This window comes from Varanus komodoensis, unplaced genomic scaffold, assembly GCF_004798865.1.
Source record: "Varanus komodoensis strain SLA01 unplaced genomic scaffold, ASM479886v1 scaffold6_2, whole genome shotgun sequence".
NCBI classification, from domain to species: domain Eukaryota; kingdom Metazoa; phylum Chordata; class Lepidosauria; order Squamata; family Varanidae; genus Varanus; species Varanus komodoensis.
The window spans coordinates 620,087-640,324 of NW_025336346.1; the positions used below are offsets into that span (position 1 = coordinate 620,087).

The following is a 20,238-nucleotide window of genomic DNA, read 5'->3' on the forward strand; positions in this document are numbered from 1 at the left end:
CTCCATTCGAAAATAGTCACGAACAAGGAAGTCACGAACAAGCAGGGCTTACAGACTAAGATCAAGCGATAAGGGTGCGCACCTAGCCTTACGAACCCGAAAGTAAGTCCCGTTGTGTTCAGTGGGGCTTAATACGTCAGGACACTGCGTCGCCCTCCGTTGCAAACATTGAGGGCAAGCGGGGTGGGGCCTGCCAAAAAAACAGAAAAGAAAAGAAAGGCGCATGCGTAGTGTGACTCGAGTGACAGTTTTCCGAAGCTGGTGGCGCAGCGCGTCTCCTTGGCAGCGCCATTGCGCGGACGCCGGCGAGGGAGGGACGGAGGGAGGGAGCGAGGACGGATGGCGGCGGCGGCGGCCGAGGAAGCTGTGGCGGCGGCGGCGGCGACCGCGACCGGTTCTGGGGAATGGGAGGCCCCTACGCGACTGCTGCGGACTCTCACTTGGCTCGGGCAGGAGTTCAGGTCGGACTGGGAGGCCCAGGACTTGCGGGCCGCTCTCTTCCAGCTGCTTTTGCTCTGGCTGCTAGTGAGCCTGCTGGGCATCCAGGTGGCCTGGCGGGTCTACGGAAGCACCGTCACCGGCCTCTACTACCGGCAAGGTATGGCTTGGGGGCCCATAGAGGTCGTTTTGGCCGACGGCCCTCCACAGCTTGGAGGTGACGCTCTTACCATGTTCAGATAAGGCCCTTCGTACACGAAACTATTGCACGTTAGTCCAGTCTTTCTCGATCATCCGCAGGTATTTGAGTGGGCTTTGCATGGGTAGGCTCCTTTTTGATCATGATGCCTGATACGTTGACATAAGGTGAACTGGAGCAGAGAATACCCTGTCTCACTACCTTATGAAGATTCCCCTCAGAAGAGTACCATCTCCACAGGACTGCAGTGGCTGGCACCCGAATGTGTAATCATATCATTCAGAAGCATTCTGCTTCTGGCCAGGTGAAGCAGGCCTGGCGTTTGACTTGTCAAAACAGATTTGCGCTATTGACCAGCTGAATACTAATTTTGTTAGATTAACAACCAGATAACTAGAAATCAATCAAATCAAAATCATTTGACAGCCTTTTGTAGACTGTATATGTGGACTGTTTACATGTAACAACCAAGGTTTGATTCATTCCAGCTGCTGCTGGAATGAATCAGACTGTTCTGCTGCTTCTGCCCCAGCAGCTGCTGCCTTCACTCTGCATAACCTGCTCCATGCAAGCCTTTTACTCTTCCCGCTCACAAAGCTGCCTCTGCATGCATCCCGGTGAGCCCTTCTGCATCTTTCCCCCACAGCCTTCTCTGTTCTGCTTGTGTCTTCCTCCCATCCATCTTCACCCCTTCCCTTCTCCTGGTCTTACAGAGGCAAAGTCTGCTGCCTTTAGCCTGTTATAATCTGCAAGACTCAGACATTCTAGGGATCAGTGTCTGGTCTCTAGTTCCCTGAGGTGTGTCCAATGGTCAGTGCTGCTAGCAAGAGAGCTGTATGGGTTGAGTGTGCATAGCTCTGGCAAGAAGACTTGGTGGTAGTCCTGCCTGTCAATGGGGACACCTATTGCCACACCAGCCACCCATGTTTAACACAAATACCTCTCATGCCACTGAGCTAATATTCCATAGAGGGCCATATCTGAGAGTGGGAGAACCACCCTCTTCCCAAAACTACCTGATGCCCATTTCAATGACCAGACTCTGTTGTGTTTCGTAGCCTTGCTTGTCCAGTCTCACTGGATTGCACAGCCACAGAACAGGGCATTAGACTTCTGCTGGTATAAGACAGCTTCCTGAGTTCCTTGTGGAGAATTACAGTTTAATCCTAGTAATTAACAAGATGATTCATTTGCAAGGTCTGGTTGAAAAGATGACTAATATATGTGACTTTATTTTCATGAGTTAATTTTCATAATTAATACTGTCTGAATTGTTTAAAAAGTCATAGCAAACCAGTCTGATCTCAGTACTTGAGAAGAAAAAAAGTTAGATAGCAAAGATAATTTTTTGATAACATATTTTCAGTTTAATTCAAACAAATCAATTTAAACTGAAACAGCTTGTAAGATTAATGGGTTTTTTAAAGTTAGTAAAATAAATTGGCTTAAACCCAGACACTAAGTGAACGACTTAAGGTGCACTCCTATACAAGTTTTCACATGCAGGCCTTTTTTCTGTTTAAGCTTATTTAATTGAACTGTTGCCATAAGGTTCAAGGAAATTTGTCTGCAACATTTGCCTGACTTTAAATGGACAGCATCATAATACTAATTCATGCTATAAGGACAAACTGTCCAGTAAATGTCAAGTAGTTACAAGCAGTGTGTCCTGGATTGTTCTATGCCAAATGCTCTCTTTACATGCAAGCCAGGCCACTGTCAATTCCCTGTTCTATTTTATGATATAGAGATAGTCCATAGTCTGTCCCACCTACAGGACACTCTGCTACAGTGCTGAGCAATGAAATGAAGAGAGAGAACACTTCAGGACATACTTGGGCTTCAGAAATATCTCCTGTTCTTTGGGAAGACATTACAGGCTTGGTTTGCCCAAGACATTTTGCTGCCTGAGACAATACACACACACACACACCACCATTCTATCTATAGAAGTTGACCTGACTGGCAACTGAATCTTATTTCAACACCAGTGATGGGATAGTAACCTGCACCTAATTTGAAGGCAGCTGGCCAACTACAGGGTGCAGGAACTGTATGCAATGCACAACCCTGATTTAGAAGGAAGCAACTTCACAGAGGAAGTAGTATATGAACTGGGCATATTTTATTTTTCCAAAAATAACCTCAAAATCTAGATTAAGGGAGCATCAGGTTTCCACAAAGGTAAATACCTACAAGTGTTAGAGATTGCAAGTTCTTAACATAACATGGCCTTGGTGACAATCACTGAGACCACAGCATAGAAAACATTCCCAGTTCTTAAGAACTAACATCAAATCTTGAAAAACCTGTTGAAGCATACTCTTGGGCACAAAAACTAATGTCAAAGTGAATATTAGTCTTTTAGATACTGCAGAACGCCTTCCTTTCAGTATCCCAAGGCAACAACTGGGCACAGTGATGACAAGTATTTCCAATCCCTAGGTGCCAAAAACAAATTTCCAAAGATTCAGGCAAGCTGCTTGCCTCTTGATATCCTGTTGCAATGGCAGGAGATGCTGTCATTTCACCCTTCTGCAAACTCTCCCATAAAAGATGAAGGAGCTCTGAACTATGAGAAGGCTATCATTTCAAGGCACTGTTTGTGCACACTGTAATATCAGTCATGTGTCACAAGAGCAAAGGGGGCCTTTTAAAAGATATTAGTGAACTAGCAGGGCTCCTGAAATCAGGTGAGAGAAACCCGGGTGAGCAATACTGAATCTGCTGCACACTATGGGTGCCTTGATCCTTCCCTCTGATGGGAAGCAAGCCTTGAAGTATGCCTTGCCATAAGAAAATACTGATCTTAAATTAATGTCATTTCAGCAGGAACAGTTTAGGACCTAAATGGTACTTAACTACTGGTCAAGTCCAAGCACATTGGACAGATAAAGGTGGCCTATCTTGTTCGATATTGCTTGATAGTGGTTTTTCAGGCTCTCAGACTGGTGGACCTTTTGGCCCCAGCTACAGATGTCAAGGGATTGACTGGGATCTCTTTCACAAAACACAAAGCCTTCTGCTTTAAGCACAAAGCAAAGCCTGAAAAGTGAGAAGTCCCTTCAGTTAATGTTTTCTAAGCCCATTGGTATGAATTGGTATCCATTTCCCTGAATGTGATCCCATATTGCACTTAGAATACCAAATATATCATAATTAGTTCTTTGTGAACATAGAACTAAAAGCCAAATAGAGTTGCCACTTTAGGTAGTGCCAGTCAGCATCAACTATAAAATTAGTTTTTTACCCTTCATTTTCAACAATCCTTTCTTCTTAAACCTGAGCAATGCACTCTAATGTCACTGGCTCCTCCTCCTTTGACATCTTAAGTTCTAAATTATCATGTAATTTAAGTCTTCATTAATGATATTTTCTGGTTTCTATTACATTTCCCCCACTTAATTGGGGTAATACAGGGGTATGGTACAGGGTTAAAGCCAAATTGTTTTGTTGTATTACCTGGCCATCTAGGAAGCTCTTCTTAAATTTCCAGAAATACTATTCATCTGATTCTACACTTCCTTAAAAGTTAACTCACCTCAGAGTTTTGCAGAAACACCCCCCTCACACACACTCTCACGCTGAAACATTACAAGACCCTTGGCCTTGTAACAGCGCAGAACAGCTGCCTAGAGAGGTGGTGGGCTCCCCCGCACTAGAGACATTCAAAAAGAAACTGGACAGCCATCTGAGCAGGATGGTGTAAATTTGTGTCCTGCAACAGCAGGTGGTTGGACTCAGTGGCCTTCATGGCCCCTTTAAACTCTACTATTCTATGAGTCTATGAGAATTTAAATCTGAGAAACATTCTAAGATAACTTTCCTTCCAGATATGTTGGACTATAACTTCCATCATTCCCAAAAATCCATCTCAAAAGGGGGCTGCTTGTGCTACATACCAAAACTCATCTTTACTGAGCCTGCAATGGTCTGGTGAATCACAGCACAGTCCTATGCATGTTGAAGGCGCTGGAACAGTAACAGTAATGGAGATATTTAATTTAGAAAAAAGGAAAGTAAGTGGAGATATGATAGAGCTGTTTAAAATTTGGCATGGTGTGGAGAGGGAAACATTTTTCTACTTTTCCCATAACACTTAAACCTTGGGACATCCCATGAAGCTGACAGATAAAAGCAAGTACTTCTTCACCAGTATGGAAGTATGGAATTCACTGTCACCAGAAGTGGTGATGACAACCAGTCTCGGTAACTTTAAAAGGGGATTTGCCAGATTCATTCAGGAGGAGGTTCTCAGTGGCTAAGTATGTGCCACCTCCTTTACCAGTCCTGGAATGCCTGCATATACCAGTTGCTAAGTGTTTGGGCAAACAAAACTTCTTCACGCATGGATGCTTGACGGATCCTGTGGACAGCTAGTTTGTTACTGTGTGAACAAAGTGTTGGACTAAATGGGCCTTTGGGCTTACCCAGCATGGCTATTCTTACGTCTGCTCTGAAATAAGCCCTGTTCAGTTAAATGGACCTTACTCCCACATAAGTGGAGTGTACTCCCACATACTGGATTGTAACTTTACTGAAATGTCTTAGTTAAGACGGTTCCCTAATTAACATGGGAAATGATTTTTAAGTGGTGAAATTGATTGATGTGTGAGACCAGATGTTTGGCTTGAAACAAAGGCCAATTGCCACATCAATCAGTCTGAAATATTCATAGGGGATTGAACCTACATCCCACAAGGAATGAGGATTTGAATCCAATTTTGCCCAGGCAGTTTATGCTACTGTAAGGTTGAAATAGTATGTACTATGTTACAAACTGTTTTGCATTTTGGTAAAATTTTGGCTTTGTTTTGTGAGCCGCCCCGAGGCTTCAGCGAATGGGGCGGCATAGAAATTTTCTAAATAAATAAATAAAGGTAAACCTTCATTCCTGTGTGCTTGCTTTTGCATCCCATAATTCCTGCTTAGCCTATAACATCTGTAAATAAATTGCAAATACATCATAGAATAGTAGATTCGGAAAGGGCAAGGAGGCCATCAGGTCCAACCACCTGCTCAGTGCAGGACACCAAGTTAAACCATCCCTCTCAGATGGCTGTCCAGTTGCATTTTGCAAAGAGAGAACCAGGGCCATTTGCCCTTCCCTAGCTTCCAAAGGCATGTTGATGCTGAAGTCCTACACAAAGGAAATTTCACTCTGATCCCAGATTTATGAACATGTTTCAGCCCCCTAAGAAAAACAGGTACTTCCTAAAGTAGAAAAGGGGCAGCTGAGATGTCAGCCTGAGTAACAATGTTCTCTCTTCTTTTCAATTCAGGCCCTGGAGGACAGAATGGAGGGACACCAGATGGATCCTCCCACTTTTCAGTGTGGTGAGTAGCTTCATCTTTGGGCTTGCAGCACCTCCAGATGACGGACTGCATATTCGCTTTGGAGATAAAATGCCAGAGGAATGCAGGCTCTGCTCTCCCTATCATTTACTAAAGTTGTTGGTCTGTGTGCTCTATTTTATTTTACTTTTAACTCAGGGAGAGCTCAAGCGATGAGACCATGAAAACTCATCGGGAATGATGACAGAGGTGACCAAAACCAGGCCATTGTTGTTCCAGGCTCCTCTGGGAGCATAGTGGATGCTGATGCCTGCCTGCCTGCCACCCACCCAGAGGCCTTGCTCTTTCAGTACTGAAGACATTGTGGCCATAGTCACCCTTTTTCCTATCCTGTGGCCTGGCTGAAAGCAAATACTGGTGCTGTGAGGACTGCTGCTCTTCATCCACTCACTGGGCACTAAGTCTCAGGATTGCTCTACTCAGGTTGGGGAAGAAGCTGCCATTTCCCTCCACCCCCTTCTGAAGCTTCCTCTCACTGTACCCCGGATTCTTTTGTGGACTGGCTTGGAGCCTTCCTCTTTTCCATCTCAGAGCCCCTTGTTGGAGTGGACCCTTGTCTTTCTGCAGTGGGGCTCAAATTCCCTTTGCCTTGCAGCAGGCTCAACTCAGAAGGGAAGCAGACCATGATGGGTGGAAAAATTATTTCTCCAGTGTGGCTTAAACTGTCCTTTGCTAACATCTGTCTTGGGATTGGAAAGCTGTGGAGGCATAGTCCAACTTATTCAAACCTTTCATGGTTGCCTACCCAATCAACCTTTGTAATCTGTACCAGTAACTACCTTTGACCTCACCAGTTTTATAAAACAGTTCTGTGTCCAAGCCATACTTCATGGCACTCATGCTTTAGAGGGGTACAGTGAAGTGGTCTTTGCAGTGGTGCAATGCCAGAGGTGCACACGCCTCTTTTCCTGCCAGATGTTGCTTTCTGTCCCCTGGCTTGTTGTGTGTAATGGATGGATTATAAAGAAGTGATGGAAAAAGCAAATGCAATCTGGGTCTTATTCCAGTAGCTGTGTATATTAGTTCTTGTTTGCTGCACTTTATTACTCTGTACCCATTGTACAGAAGGCAGATCCCCTGTTCATTTTTGCTCTTCCTTCAAAGGTGCATAATCTATAGATCACATGCAACTCCTGAGCATTGCTGGTTTCTTATTGCTAATGGTGATAGGTAAGCAGTGCAGTGCCCATCAGGTACTGCACTATTTTCCCCATCCGGACTGCCACCACCTGAAACAGTTGTTAACCCACGCGAACAGGGAGCAGAACAGAGGCTAGTACCTCTCTAAAATGTCTCTAGAGTAGCCTTAGAAACACTACTCTTTGAAATGGTTGAAGAATAAGCCTTTTGGCTTTGGATTCATTTTGATTGCCCCATTTATGTGCATGATTAAATGGCAGCAGCCTGTGCAGGCAATCAAAAGCTATCTGGCAGATCAACGGTGTGACATGAAACCTGCCAGGATCCCAGAACTTGTATGTCAAGGGCTCCTCCTTGACTGGAAGCACAAGTGCTAGATGCTGTGTTTCATATGGGCATTTCCCTGGGAGAGAGTGGACCCAAAACCTAGGGTTGTGTTCACCTTTCAGTAAGCATGTCTACTCTTTCCCCACGGTAGTAATAAAGATTCATTTCCCTATACTGCAGGGAGTACATCTGTCCTCCCCACCATTACCCAAGAAGTTAAAAGCCTACTGAAATATACTAGCTGAGCCTAAAACATTTCACGAATAAACTTGCTCTTTACTACTCCAGGGCTGGTGCTGGTGGTAATGGTAGAGAGTTTCTCTCTACTTTTAGCTATGCACATATTAGATCACTGCTAGAAAAGGAGGAGGACATGGAGAGTAGGAAAGACAATAAGGGCTTTTTAATATTTGGGACAAATGCAAGAGTAGCATGCAGAAGTGAACATGTGGAGGATCTAGAGATCTCAAGTTACTGGGTCTTTTTGATGTTCTTATTAACCCAAAGGGGTATGGAACTGAAGCGGCCTTCCTCATGTCTGTCCATTTGCCTGGGTTTAGATGCTAAGGCTGCCCCTCTGCTAGCAATCTGAGATGGCTTTCTTCTTCCTGTGGCTGGCTTGTCTTAATTCCATAATTCTGCACGAACCCTAAAGGAATGATTGGGGTTCGTTCTGTGAATACAGATTGGCTATAATAGTGAAAGCCTGTGTAGGCCATGGCTTATTTCACAGTGTAGTAATGGGTGGGTACAAAGGGCATCTTGGTGACAACACCTGGGCAGCTCTTCTTCCTCACCTCTACTGTGAGGGCAGTGCTCAGTTTGCTGTATGCACTCTCCACATAGCCCATGGCAATGTTCTTCTGCAGGCAAGGAGAGGGGCAGCCACTGGTAACCTCACCTAGTGCATGGAGGAACAAGTAAATGGTTTGTTAACAAGGAACATGTAACTTCTATCCAGTTCCTACAAGTCAGGAAACAACAAGCGCTGGAAAGTCTAACACTCCCCACCCCCAGAGGCCCTAATTTTGCCTAAGGCCTTTTAATGATCAACTAAGGCCAACACAGCATGAGCCAGCCACAGAGGGCATACTACTATCTATATGCAGAATATGCTGTCCAGTTCTGCCTTCTGCAGTAATCTTGGTTTGCCTGCCAGAATGTGGCCTACTTTCGGGAGGGTGGGGAAGCTATTTGGAGTAAGGTATAAACATGGACTAGGTGGGGATGTTTAATAAGTCATAGTGGCTTGTTAACCACCCCTGCATGTGCCAGCTCGTTTTTCTAACTACCCTTCTAGGGTGTAGTTGTGATATCATGACCTAGTGAGGGTGAGTGGCTGGAATGATGATCAACCCACCAAGAACCCACACTGACTGGTTTAATATAACATAATAACCCACAAAGGTTGAGTGAGGTTGTTGTTGAACCATGGGTTGTTGCCAGAACTATGGGTTATGGTGTTGTTTGAACCCAGCTACACTAAAAAGTCATGGCTTCTTAACCTTTGGGTTATGGGACAACATAGAAGTGGAATGAAATGAATGAAGGAATGAATGAATTGTTGAGTTGCTGAACTGTGGGTTATTCACTGTGGTTTGTTTGGTTCAGACAACATGATGACCTACATTTCAGCCCCCTCCCCATCACATTTAGCCCATAGTCAGCCCTTCAGTGTGGGTTATCTGAACCCTCTGACTCTGTTGTAGGATTGATGGATGGTTTGTAACCACCCTAGCCACTGACCTTTGCTGGGTTGCACATAAGAACAATCCATGCCTGGCAAGAGTGATTAGGAAAAAGAATTGGTATGCAGGAGTGGTTCACAAGCTGCTATGGCTTATTAATCACATGCTCATTGTGTGACTTGGGCTAATGACTTCATGCAAAAAGCTAATAATGTAAAAAGTAATGCTGAAAAGCCTATTGCTTTCCAAAACCATGTTGTAGGCAAGGAATGCATGTGCAAGACAAAACTTCCAGCACTCCTGCTGCGAGAATGGGACACTTACGGCATTGAGCCAGCCACAGCATCAGGATTAGAGGAGGTTATAATGTCACTCTCGGTCTCCTACACAGATTCTTACTACATCATGGGCAGACAACCTGATGCCAGCCAGATTTTGGACTACAACTTGCATAATCCCTGATCATAAATATTGCTGATTGGGCTTATGGGAATTGTAGTCTAAAACCTCTGGAAGGCACCAGGTTGCCTACCCCTAGACTAGGCAGTAACAGAAGGAGTTTTTAAAAGCCCACCTACCAATGGCCTTGTCCTCTGGGCTGAAAATGTGCATATGTTGTCGGATGGGAGGCCCTGTAGAAGTCAGCCCCACACGCTTCTTTTTGGGTTTCTCTTTGATTTGGCTAAGAATGACAGATGCACCAGGGAAATCCATGGCAGCACGGCGGCGTTTCCCTGGAAAGCAATCAGAAATACAAGTATGGTGCTAGAGCCGAGTGAGCAGCTACTTCTGATGCTCGGCTGCATGATGTGAGGGATGGATTCCATTTTAGAGCTCTCAGGAGCAGCATTCCAACCCATTTGATCGTAAAGGTCTCAATGCTACTCACTCAGCCTTAGGAGAGGCATTTCAAGGTTTTCAAGTGCAGGTGTGGAGGAACTTCACAAAAGCAAGGCAACTACCAAATGGTTTATGCTTGGAGGAAAAGGTGGTGGGGTGGGGAAGGGGCTGTAATTCTCTGAGGGACTCCAGATAGTCCTTGGGCCTAAGGATCTACATCCCTGTGCAGTGTAATCTGTTATCCCCTAATACAGGTTCTTTTCCATTTCCATTACCCATTAACCTTATTCAGGTGTTATTTACCTGCACAGGGCAAATATGCAATAAGAATGGGTGCTACAGCTCTACCTTAGTCCCATCCATCTCCCTCTATTTATGGAGGACAATGGTTTAAAGAGAAGATCCTTTGCTATCCCATACAGGCTCTTCGTGTCAGCCAAAACACTAGAAAACATTATTTCCCATGTCCATGCTATGCTGATGAATAATAATAGATTTGGGAGGTCCTGACAGTTGTGATCAAGTTCTGCATTGGCCAAGACAGCAGAAATGGCACAGGAGAGACAGAAACCTACCAAGTGTCCATGTCAGACTGGCTTCCACAGGGGTTGTATTCTCATCAATGTCATTCCCATAAAGGCACAGCCCTGCCTCCAAGCGTAAACTATCTCGGGCAGCAAGTCCAGCCAGCCACACAGCAGGGTCTCTAAGCAGCATCTCAGCCAGCTCCACTGCTTTGCTTGCAGGGACAGAAATCTGGGCATGGGAAAGCATTGCAGTGTGGTCAGTGTAAATTTTGTGACTCACTTCACGCTCCCAATTTTAATCTCTTGCTTTCCTCACCCAGTCTTACACTCTGAAGGAATCTGATGTTATTTCTGGACATGACTGACACCCTCTTTTCCCTCCAGCCATCCTGAACTGATGATTTCTTTTGGACCAACATCCTATCTTCCCAGTGTGAAATAGCTTACCTGCTTCCAGGGGGAACCAACCACAAGTGGAAACCATCCCAAGACACCTGCACTGCTGCCTGTCCTACCTTCCCACAATCTCTCTTGTACTTTTGACAAGCTGAACTGGGAGCTGTCCATGGGGTACCTCCACTCCATCCTCGCCTGTGTAGCCACAGCGGGTCACCCTGCAGCCTTGCACTCCAAACACACTTGTCATCACACTGCTCATGAAGGGCAGCTTAGCCAGATCGTCTGTCACCCCGGCCTGCAGCACCTGAGCCATGGCAGGACCTGGTCAAGGAAAGAAGTGAGAAGTCAGAACAACAGAAGCTGAAAGACCATCATTTAGTTGGATTGGGGGTCAGCTCTGCAAGTGCCCATGAAGTGTTTCAGTAAGTCCCAGAGAAATGACAGAGGAAGAACTCAAGCATTGCAGCTGCAGGACATGGTCCAGCCACATGTAAAACATGCCCATCAGATGTTACAGACCACAACACCAATAATTCTTGACCACTGGTCATGCTGGTGAGGGATTATGAAAGCTTCAGTACAAAACATCTGGAGTTGCCTACTCTGAAGTGAGCCTAAGGATGCCTTGGACCTGAGGGCAGTTGGGTATAGAATTCATAACTACTAATTCATAATTCCCATTAGCAGATAGCTTCTAAAATGGATCAGACTAATTCATGAAGAGCAGTTCTATCAGTATGGCTTACCCACTAAAGCTAACTGGTCACATTCCTCTGTAAATCAGAAGACTGGACGAAAGAACGAAGATGGACCATTGCCATCATGCCCTGTTTGTGACCTACTTAGAAATGTTGAGCTGGGCTAGCTGGACTCTTATCCATGGAGAGAAGCATAGCACAAAGTAAGTAGGTTGACACTGAAGGGCCAAGACAAATTGCTGCCATACCCCTGACAGGTTTTGCTGACCCTAATAAGCTTAGCAAGCAAACATATTTATTTAGACAGCTTTTATTTTATTTTATTTATTTATTTTAGACAGCAGACTTCTTTGCACTAGGCCATCTACCTCTGATTTAGCCTAACCATGAGTTAACCAAACCTGTCCCTTATCTTCAGGGTGGTTGGATGATGGACCCTCACTATTCTCAGGAAGATAAACAGAAAAGCAATATATTAAGTTTGGAGATACTACTGTATGAGTGACAGTACATCCTCTCACAAGGTGAATGGCATCAGCAGCCTTTCCCCATCAGACCTAGCTTGGCTGTGGATTTTGGGAGCTGTAGTCAGACACATGTGAAAGGTCCCAAGTTTTAAAAAGCTGATGTACAGTACTTGCCAAATTCCTGGTGGCTGTGGTGGAACAACCACTGCGTAGACAATATTTACCTTGAAGAGCAAGCAAAGCATTTTCAGAAACCTCCAAGCTCACATCACAGCCAGCTGCCTTCATTTCCTTTGCTTTGTTCTACAAGAGCAAACAACATAGCAACAAGGTCATGACACACAACGGGGGGGAGTGGGGAGGGCTAGATATTTCCTCTCATCTGTCCTAAGAGGATTGGCATCCCCTGCCTTGGAGGGAAAGACCAAGTCCCCCAAGGGAAAAGAACAAGATACTTCTCTGCTCCATGTTTGCTCTTCCCTCATCATCTCCACTGGGGCTCCATCTGTATCATCTCCATTTAGGACTGGCTGATGAAAGACATGTACCTCCATGAGGGCAAAATCCTTGTCCATGCAGCCTGCATTAGAAACCACATAGAGGTGCTCCTCCGAAGTGCTGGTCACAATCAAATCATCCATGATGCCTCCTTTTTCATTTGTGAACAAAGACAGGGTGCCCTGAAAATAAAGCTCAGCTCAGGCCAACTCCCAGCCACTGGTCTGTGAGACAGCAAGCAACAGACAGCAGACGGCGGCTGTGAAGGGAGGTGGAATTGTGCTAATCTAGCAAAACAAAAGGATATGCATCTGTCTGTCCATCCATCCGCACCACAGTGCCAAGATCATAAAACGTAGATGCCTGAAATTTGGCATGCACATAAAGGGTTGTACACCTGAGGAATATATGATTTTTTAAAAAACAAATTAAGTTTAATTAATTTAAATACAGTCATGTGCTTGAATTCTGCAATGGTATCTTCAGTCACTCGGGAAAGAATTCCCCATTGAAGTGGTTTCTGTTGCGGTCAAAGAACATTAGGGACAGAGGTATCTGTCTGGCGCTCTATCCCTGCTGTAGAGCAGCCCATCACAGGGGAAATGGGTAGACTGCCCCCCTCCCTCAGCAGGCCATAGGAATGTACAGTGGCAGGGGCTTGCCTAAAGGTGCCAGTGGGCCTAGCTTCAGTGAAGCAGGGTAGGCAGATTTAGTCGAATTGTGACAACTGAGGACATTTTCTTGAAGCCGTTGCTATACCAAACTGAAGGCTGTCCCAACCTGTGTGAAGCTGCTGTACATGAAAAAAAGTCAAAGCCATAAGCAGGAGTCAGTGATCTTCCCCTGCGTGGTGCAGCCTTTACCTCTGAAATACCAGCATAAAATGCACTTGTTCTAAACCTTGCAGGCCCATATTGCATATTGTTTGTGTCCTTGTTAGTGATAAACAACACTATTCTTTCTCCCCACCATATCAACCTAGCTTTTTAAAAAGAGCAGGAGGAGTTCTGCAGAGTGTGCATGCTCATCTGTTTCCAGAAAATCACCTTCTCTCTCTTAGTTTTTAAAAAGAGATAAGGAACAAAACAGTTCCAATGCCCTACCATTTTATGAGTCTTTTATCATTTGGTTTTGAATGCTGGGTATTTTAATCTTCTGACAAAAATGCAGAGGCCTGCAACTCAAGCAAATGAGTTGAAGACAAAACTTTACCACTCAGCACAGCAAAGGTAGGGAGGGACCTAAAAGGTCAGCACACAGTCGTTGGAGATAATGTTCAACCCCACCTCTTCGTTTTAGCCCTCCCACATTTGGGAGAACACTTCCCATGATCCGGACACTGTGCTTGTGTGATGACAGACTGGACTTGCATAAACTTTCTTAGCTGCTTCATCACACTTCTGAGTCATCCTGTGCTTGTGTTGTTAGCTAAGATACCCAAGTGCTTTCCACATGTTCTGCTGCCAAGCCAGATCTCCCCCATCCTCTGCCTGGGTCTTTTTTTTTTTTTTCAATCAGCTGTTCGTAGAAGAAAGACTTCCCCCTTTCCTTCCCACTTCCTCATCCATTATAGGAAAATTGTATCCTATAGTACTTTGATGACAGAAAAATCCCACGATGTATCCATGTGCATACACCTGATTCCTGCCTGCTTTAAAAGGCACAGGGAAATTTACAATATATCCACAACTCCCCTCTCCCAGCAAATGCAGCAATGAGCTGGCCAAACTGGTTTTTGCAAGATTGCCCAACTGAACATGGATATCAGCCTGGGTGTCCCATATCCCAACCCAGCACTCTCTTCCAGACATTACATCTCTGCATAGTCCACTGGGGCTCCAACATACCTGATTAGGCTTCAGCTCTGCAATGTCCCCGACCACAAGGCTTTCCATGAACTTCACCCGATCTTTGCCAAACACTTTTGTCTGCAAAAGGAAGAGTGACCTCACATCACCCACATCATGTAGGAGCATGGACAGCCTGTTCCATGTGATGCCAAACAACCATGGTGCAGTTCATACACTCCCAGTCAGATATAAGGCAAAAAAGGATGTTAATATGCATGCGCATCCATCCACCCTGCACCTTAGGCAGACAGTAAAAAGACAAGCTCAACATAGCCAACGGTAGAATCGAAGCAGCACCACAATACAGTGAAACTGTCGATAAAGCACATCCTCCCAAGCTGCTGAAAGATTCTAAAGGGCCTAGGAGAGTGAAAATGTCTGGCACTAAAATGACCATTCAAGTGGTGAAAAGGGGCAGGCAAGCCTGCCCCAGAGAGCATTCAGAGTGGGTTGCTGCAACCAGGAAAGCTCTGGCTTCAGAAGGTAGGAGCAACTGACAGAATGCCTCCAGTTCTGGCTTCACTGACTGGACAGACTTCTCAGCAAAGACGGTCTATCCGAAATAGAAAATGAACACTGATTAAGAGTGACAACCAATATAAACATGCATGGGCTTTCATCAACTGGCTAGGAAATTTCATACAGCCACACCCAGAGCTGGGGAAAACATGACACCTCAACAGTGCAAAGGCTAATCTAAGACATCTGCAGAAGCTGAGCTGTCTGAGCAGAAAGGTGCCTTTGTTGCATGACCCCCTTCCATCTGGAACGGCCTTAAAGGGAGGAAGAACAATAAGGAGGGCTGTGGCAGCAGTCCACAATCTTAAGAATACATTTGTTCATCTTTGAAGTGCCTGATAGATGCTTTATTTTTGCTGCCGCAAATAACATGGCTGTCCCTCCGGAAATCCCTTAAGACCCTAATCTGGTCACCTCCGGATGTTTTGGGCTTCAGTGCCCATCAGTCCCAGCCAGCATGACATTAGCTGGGAGTTGTAGTTCAAAGCATATAGAGGAAACTGAACTGGGGGAGACTCCCTTAAGGGGAGGAATCTTATTCTGCCAACAGTTGAGCCCCAAAGAGAGACATTGCTGCAAATGCCCAACAAAATGCAACTCTGCATTTTGCAGAATTGATGGCTGATTCTACATACGGGGACACAACTTGAATGCTTCAGTTATACACACCTGTGCTAAATGCTCTCATTCGACTGGCAGCAATCGCTGCTTCTCCAGATCCTTATTCCACTCAATCCTTCCCAAGATAGGGGTAGCCATGTTGAAAGTGCAACCTACGTTTTCTTTCTCTTTCCCTCTCTCTCTTGAGCTGCATGAACCCCTAAGCTTGCCTACAGTTCTTGTCAGCCCAGACCTCCCTCACTGAGCTGCTTCTAGCATTTCCTGAGGATCCATCAGAATCCTATCTTACATAGTACAGAAGTGGGGAAAAACCCCAAAGGAGCACTACTTGAATTGAGCACATTTCAGAAATGACTTCTGGGGGAATGTTTGCCACATAACTCACAAGATTTTAAGTAAATTGCTACAGTTCTCAGGCACCTTTTCTGATATATGAATGCCAATTGAATGTGACAGAAACGGCATACTGGTCAGTGACAGAAATGCAGAGATTGTCCCTCAACACACTTTTCTGTCAAATTTTGAGGCTGTGTTTCTCAGGGCACGAGAATATCCTGTCCTTGCAAGACTGGACCAGAGAGTTTAGCAAAAAGCAGCAAAGCCTGAAAGCCACCTCTGGGATGTGTGAAGGACTGGATAAGTGTCTGTGGAGAGTCAGGCTGGGTCCTTCTTATGGCCTCGACCTCCCCAGCATTACCTGAAGCATGTGAGACACATCAAAGAGTGAGCAATGCTGACGTGTGTGCAGGTGGGACTCCAGGTGACTCTTTGTATACTGCACTGGGAGGCTCCAGCCTGCAAAGGCCACCATCTTCCCGCCATGGTGCCGGTGAAAATCATAGAGGGGTGTTTGCTTCAGGCTCTCCTGCATGAGAAAGCAAGTAGTGGTTGGCTCTTGCTGCAGGTCATCCGAAATCCAGCAAGCCTGATGCAGTCAACAAGCACTCCTTCTCAGTACCGCCGAAGCCATTCCCAGCCCTGACCAAACGCCCAACTCCCAACTCAGCTTGCGTTAAGGACTGATGAACCTTTTTGCCCGGTTTTAGCTATCCCCTTACAGACTGGTATAGCTACGTGGCTGGCACCCTGTAGTGTCCCCAAAAGAGAATAGATAAGCAACTAATCACCTGCACTTAGAGCTAGGTCCAAGGCTGGTATCAAGAGCACACCTATTCAGGCACATGCTGAGGGCCCACACTCCAGCAGGGGCCCACTAAGAACCTCCTGAACTTGCTCCTTCCCGTCCGCTTGTTCACCAGCTGCTTGGCTTTGGTGCAGGCACACAACGGTGGTGGTGGCAGCGGCGAGAAGGCAAAGCAGCGGCAGCCTGCCTGCTTTCTCCCAGGCTCTCTGGCTGTCTAGCCAGCAAGTGGTAGCAATGACGAAGAGGAGGAGGAGCATTAGCAACGGGCAGCAGTGGCAGAGAGAAAGTGGGCTTACTGAAGGAAGAGACGGGGGTGTCTTGCTGAAACGCACACAAAAAGCTGCAGCTCCCCCTGGGCTTGCCTCACCTTTTCCTTTGGGAGCAAGGGACAACTTCTGTCTCTAAGCAGCCTCTGACCTTTGTCATTAGGCTTGTTTGCTTAGTGTGTTATCACAAGTCTAATGTCAAGGGGAAAACACACCTGTGTGCCCTTTGAAGCCACAGGTATGAAAGTCTTCTCAATCCCTTTCCCACCTGCTTAAGGTCTTGGCCAGGAGATAATCTTAATTAACACAAGAAAAATGTCATACTGGCTCTGCAATACTTTTTCAGTTTGCAGTAGTTCAAGAGAGTAATTGTGGCTAACACTATTTATGACAAAACCAGTCACTCTGGAGAAATGATTAGCTGTGGGAAGAGTGGGCAATGCCAGGTGGCCCCAGACTAGGTGCAGGCTATAGGGGAGCCTTGGCAAACATGCATTTTATGATCTCCGTCTCTTCCCCCTAGCTTTCAGCCAAGCCAGTCCTCATCACTACACCACCTCCAGCCCTGGGCCTACACCTCCCAAGGGGCCTGGTTTCCCTTCCCCACAACAATGACACTATTTTTCAGCAGCAGCTATTTGAGAATCAATGCCAGTGCACCTCTTCCCAGCAAGGGCAGTGTCATAGACAGCCACCCTATGACGCCAGCCTCTGACTCCAATCAAAGTAGGCACTGTGCATAGCTTCCCTATTTTTCCTTATTATCCCCCCTCTCTGTACACTTTTACTAACACATTTCAGTAGTGGAAAATAGGGGGTGTGCTCATCCCCCTGGTTATTGACTGACAGGGAAATGCTCTTGCAGGCTGCCAGAAGATTCAAGCAGTCACATCTCTATTTGGGCCTATACCTGGAAAGTTTCCTCCTTCATTCATACAAGTTGTTTTTGAGTCACAGCTTGTAAGAACTTTGTTCAAGGAGGTGATGGAATCAGCACAATCAATAAGACAAGGTATTTAATTAGACTATCAACTATAACCCCTCCGTTCTCCCCACACGTTATAACACCTTTCCTGACTCATCTAAAAGGAAGGGAGGTCTATGCCATGGAAGGAGAAATTCAAGAGTTTCCCCTCATATTTGAGAAGACTTCAATTTTTGATTAACTTGTCTTTGGCATGGTGAGCGCCACCAAAACTTCCACAGAAACAGGTCAACATCAGATCTCAATTTCTAAAGGGAAGGATGCCAGGAATTAAGCCTGCCTGGTGAAAGCAGTCCACATACCCGAATCCCAAAGTCCTAAGCCGTACTAAGAGGCAGCTTAATATGTAAGACATGCGTTCTGCTTATGCGATGGGGTCCCTTTCTTTTGTGTTATCTCAAGGCCAAGATCGGAGTTCAAAAAGGTAAGATTGTACTCCGGTACGTCAGGAAGGCTAATATACAGACTCGTGCAAACTTTTCCCAACCCACATTCCTCGCCTGTCCGCCTCTTTCCAATACAAAAGGACGGTCGTTTCCTCGCCTGCTGGATGCCAGGAGGCACAGGGCGCCGGCAAGCCTGCTCTTCTACAGTCCGAAGCCCGGGCAAGTCCTGTCTGTCCGTCCCGTGGCACAGTCCTGCTCCCCTCGGGGGCACCAGCTCACCTGCCCAGAGGTATAGCCCCGCTTCCCGCATGCAACTGCCCCGGAGGAAGACCCCAAACACGGCGACGCGGCAAGCCGAACAGCGACACCAGCACCTGCCCGCAGCATTTTCCCAGCCCCCGGGCGCCCCTACGAGCGGGCCAGATAATACCTTACAGCCCCGCCTACCCCTTGAGCCTCAATTCCCACGAGCAGCCTGGGAAATGTAGTCCCACTCCCAGCGATTGGTCAGATTGGTCAGCGACGGTCGCCCCCTGGCTTATTCCGCGAAGAGGAGGAAGGGGAGCAGGGGGCCGCCTGTTCAAAGGAGAAGCCGCCACTTCAATTCCGTCTTGGTTACTGGAGGGTGAATCTGTATGAAGAGTCTGGTGGCTCCTTAAAGACTAATAAATGTATTCCATGATAAGCTCCATCAGATGCACCCTATTGGTTGTTGCAGATGTGACAGCCTCACTCAGGCCTGATGAGGATGCCCAACTGTGAGAGCGCCAGGAACAGAGAAGCAAGGCAGCTCTTTGTTTAAAGCAGTTTCTTTCAGACTGCTCCAAGATGCCTGAAAAGAGAGGCATAGCTTGGGGCAGAGAGGCGATCCTGCTTTCACTGCTGCTAAAGTGCAGAAATAAACTGAGCAAACCTGCCCACCCATCCCCAGTGTTGTAGCAGAGCCAGGGCTCACAGGGACACAGCCTGAGCAGGTTTATCAGAAGGGTCACAGATGTAATTTTCCAGGGTCAGAATTTCCTGCTTCCTCTGAGCTTAGCTGTAATTTGCACGGCAGCTGAGGATAAATGAATTTTCTCAGCAAGAATATATTGCTCCCTGCTGTGATGTGAAGTGTTTTGGGGTTGCTTGCTCTTGAATGGGTCAATTAAGACTCACTAACTTAAAAACAAAACAAAACAAACACACACACACACAACCCTCCTCCATTTGGAGCTGAGAAGTGCTAGAACTTGTTGGGTGATATGGATCAACACAACAGCCTAGGCTGATCCATGCCTGCCTTGGATGATGCAGGTCCGCATCATGAAAGCTGCAGCGGCAACTTCTGAATTTGTCACCATACAACTAGACCCTGGATTTAGTGGCCCTATACCCTCACGCTCCTTTTCTTTAGAAAGCTATGTGTATTGTTCAGTTGTGAAGCACACAACTATCAATCCTCTTCCCCAGCTCCCCTCTGGCATTCTGTGGATTACAACCACATCTATAGTTTGGCTTAAGCTCTGCGCCTTTCCTTTTAAAAATTTCCCCTATTTAGATGCCACTTTCATTCAAGAATGTGGCAGCCACTTTTCCTTGCACTTCCTTTCCCTTTTCCCTTTGCCTATCTTCTTGCTTCCTGCTCAACATCACAGATAGGACAGCAAAGAAAATAAAACAAGAGGTCTGTGTCCATTAAGCCATCTTTTAGAAACTAAGGACACAATCTCATGCAAATTTATACAGAAAAAAGTCCAACAACTCCTAGCCTGCTCCAACCACCTATGCTAGGCAGTGTAAGTTTTTTCCTGCACCATTTAAAAGTGCGTAAGATTCTACCATCTAAGTGTTCATATGTACACTTAGAGGTTTTACAAATACATAGAGCAAATACTTTGCAATGCCATGT

General features: G+C 46.0%; 2 protein-coding genes across 2 annotated transcripts; one reads left to right on the plus strand and one right to left on the minus strand.

Annotated features, from left to right (window-relative positions):
* Window positions 1-268: 268 nt before the first annotated feature.
* Window positions 269-6,977, plus strand: TCTA (T cell leukemia translocation altered). The gene is made up of 3 exons (XM_044451131.1): window positions 269-598; window positions 5,920-5,974; window positions 6,131-6,977. The coding sequence occupies exons 1-3, from the start codon at window positions 340-342 to the stop codon at window positions 6,171-6,173; spliced, it is 357 nt and encodes a 118-aa protein (XP_044307066.1). The 5' UTR covers window positions 269-339; the 3' UTR covers window positions 6,174-6,977.
* Window positions 6,978-7,764: 787 nt separating this feature from the next.
* On the minus strand, window positions 7,765-18,744 carry AMT (aminomethyltransferase). The gene is made up of 9 exons (XM_044451125.1): window positions 18,627-18,744; window positions 16,264-16,431; window positions 14,424-14,504; window positions 12,627-12,758; window positions 12,303-12,381; window positions 11,089-11,234; window positions 10,563-10,743; window positions 9,726-9,881; window positions 7,765-8,360 (listed from the first exon to the last, which is right to left on the minus strand). The coding sequence occupies exons 1-9, from the start codon at window positions 18,732-18,734 to the stop codon at window positions 8,182-8,184; spliced, it is 1,230 nt and encodes a 409-aa protein (XP_044307060.1). The 5' UTR covers window positions 18,735-18,744; the 3' UTR covers window positions 7,765-8,181.
* Between the last annotated feature and the right edge of the window lie 1,494 nt (window positions 18,745-20,238).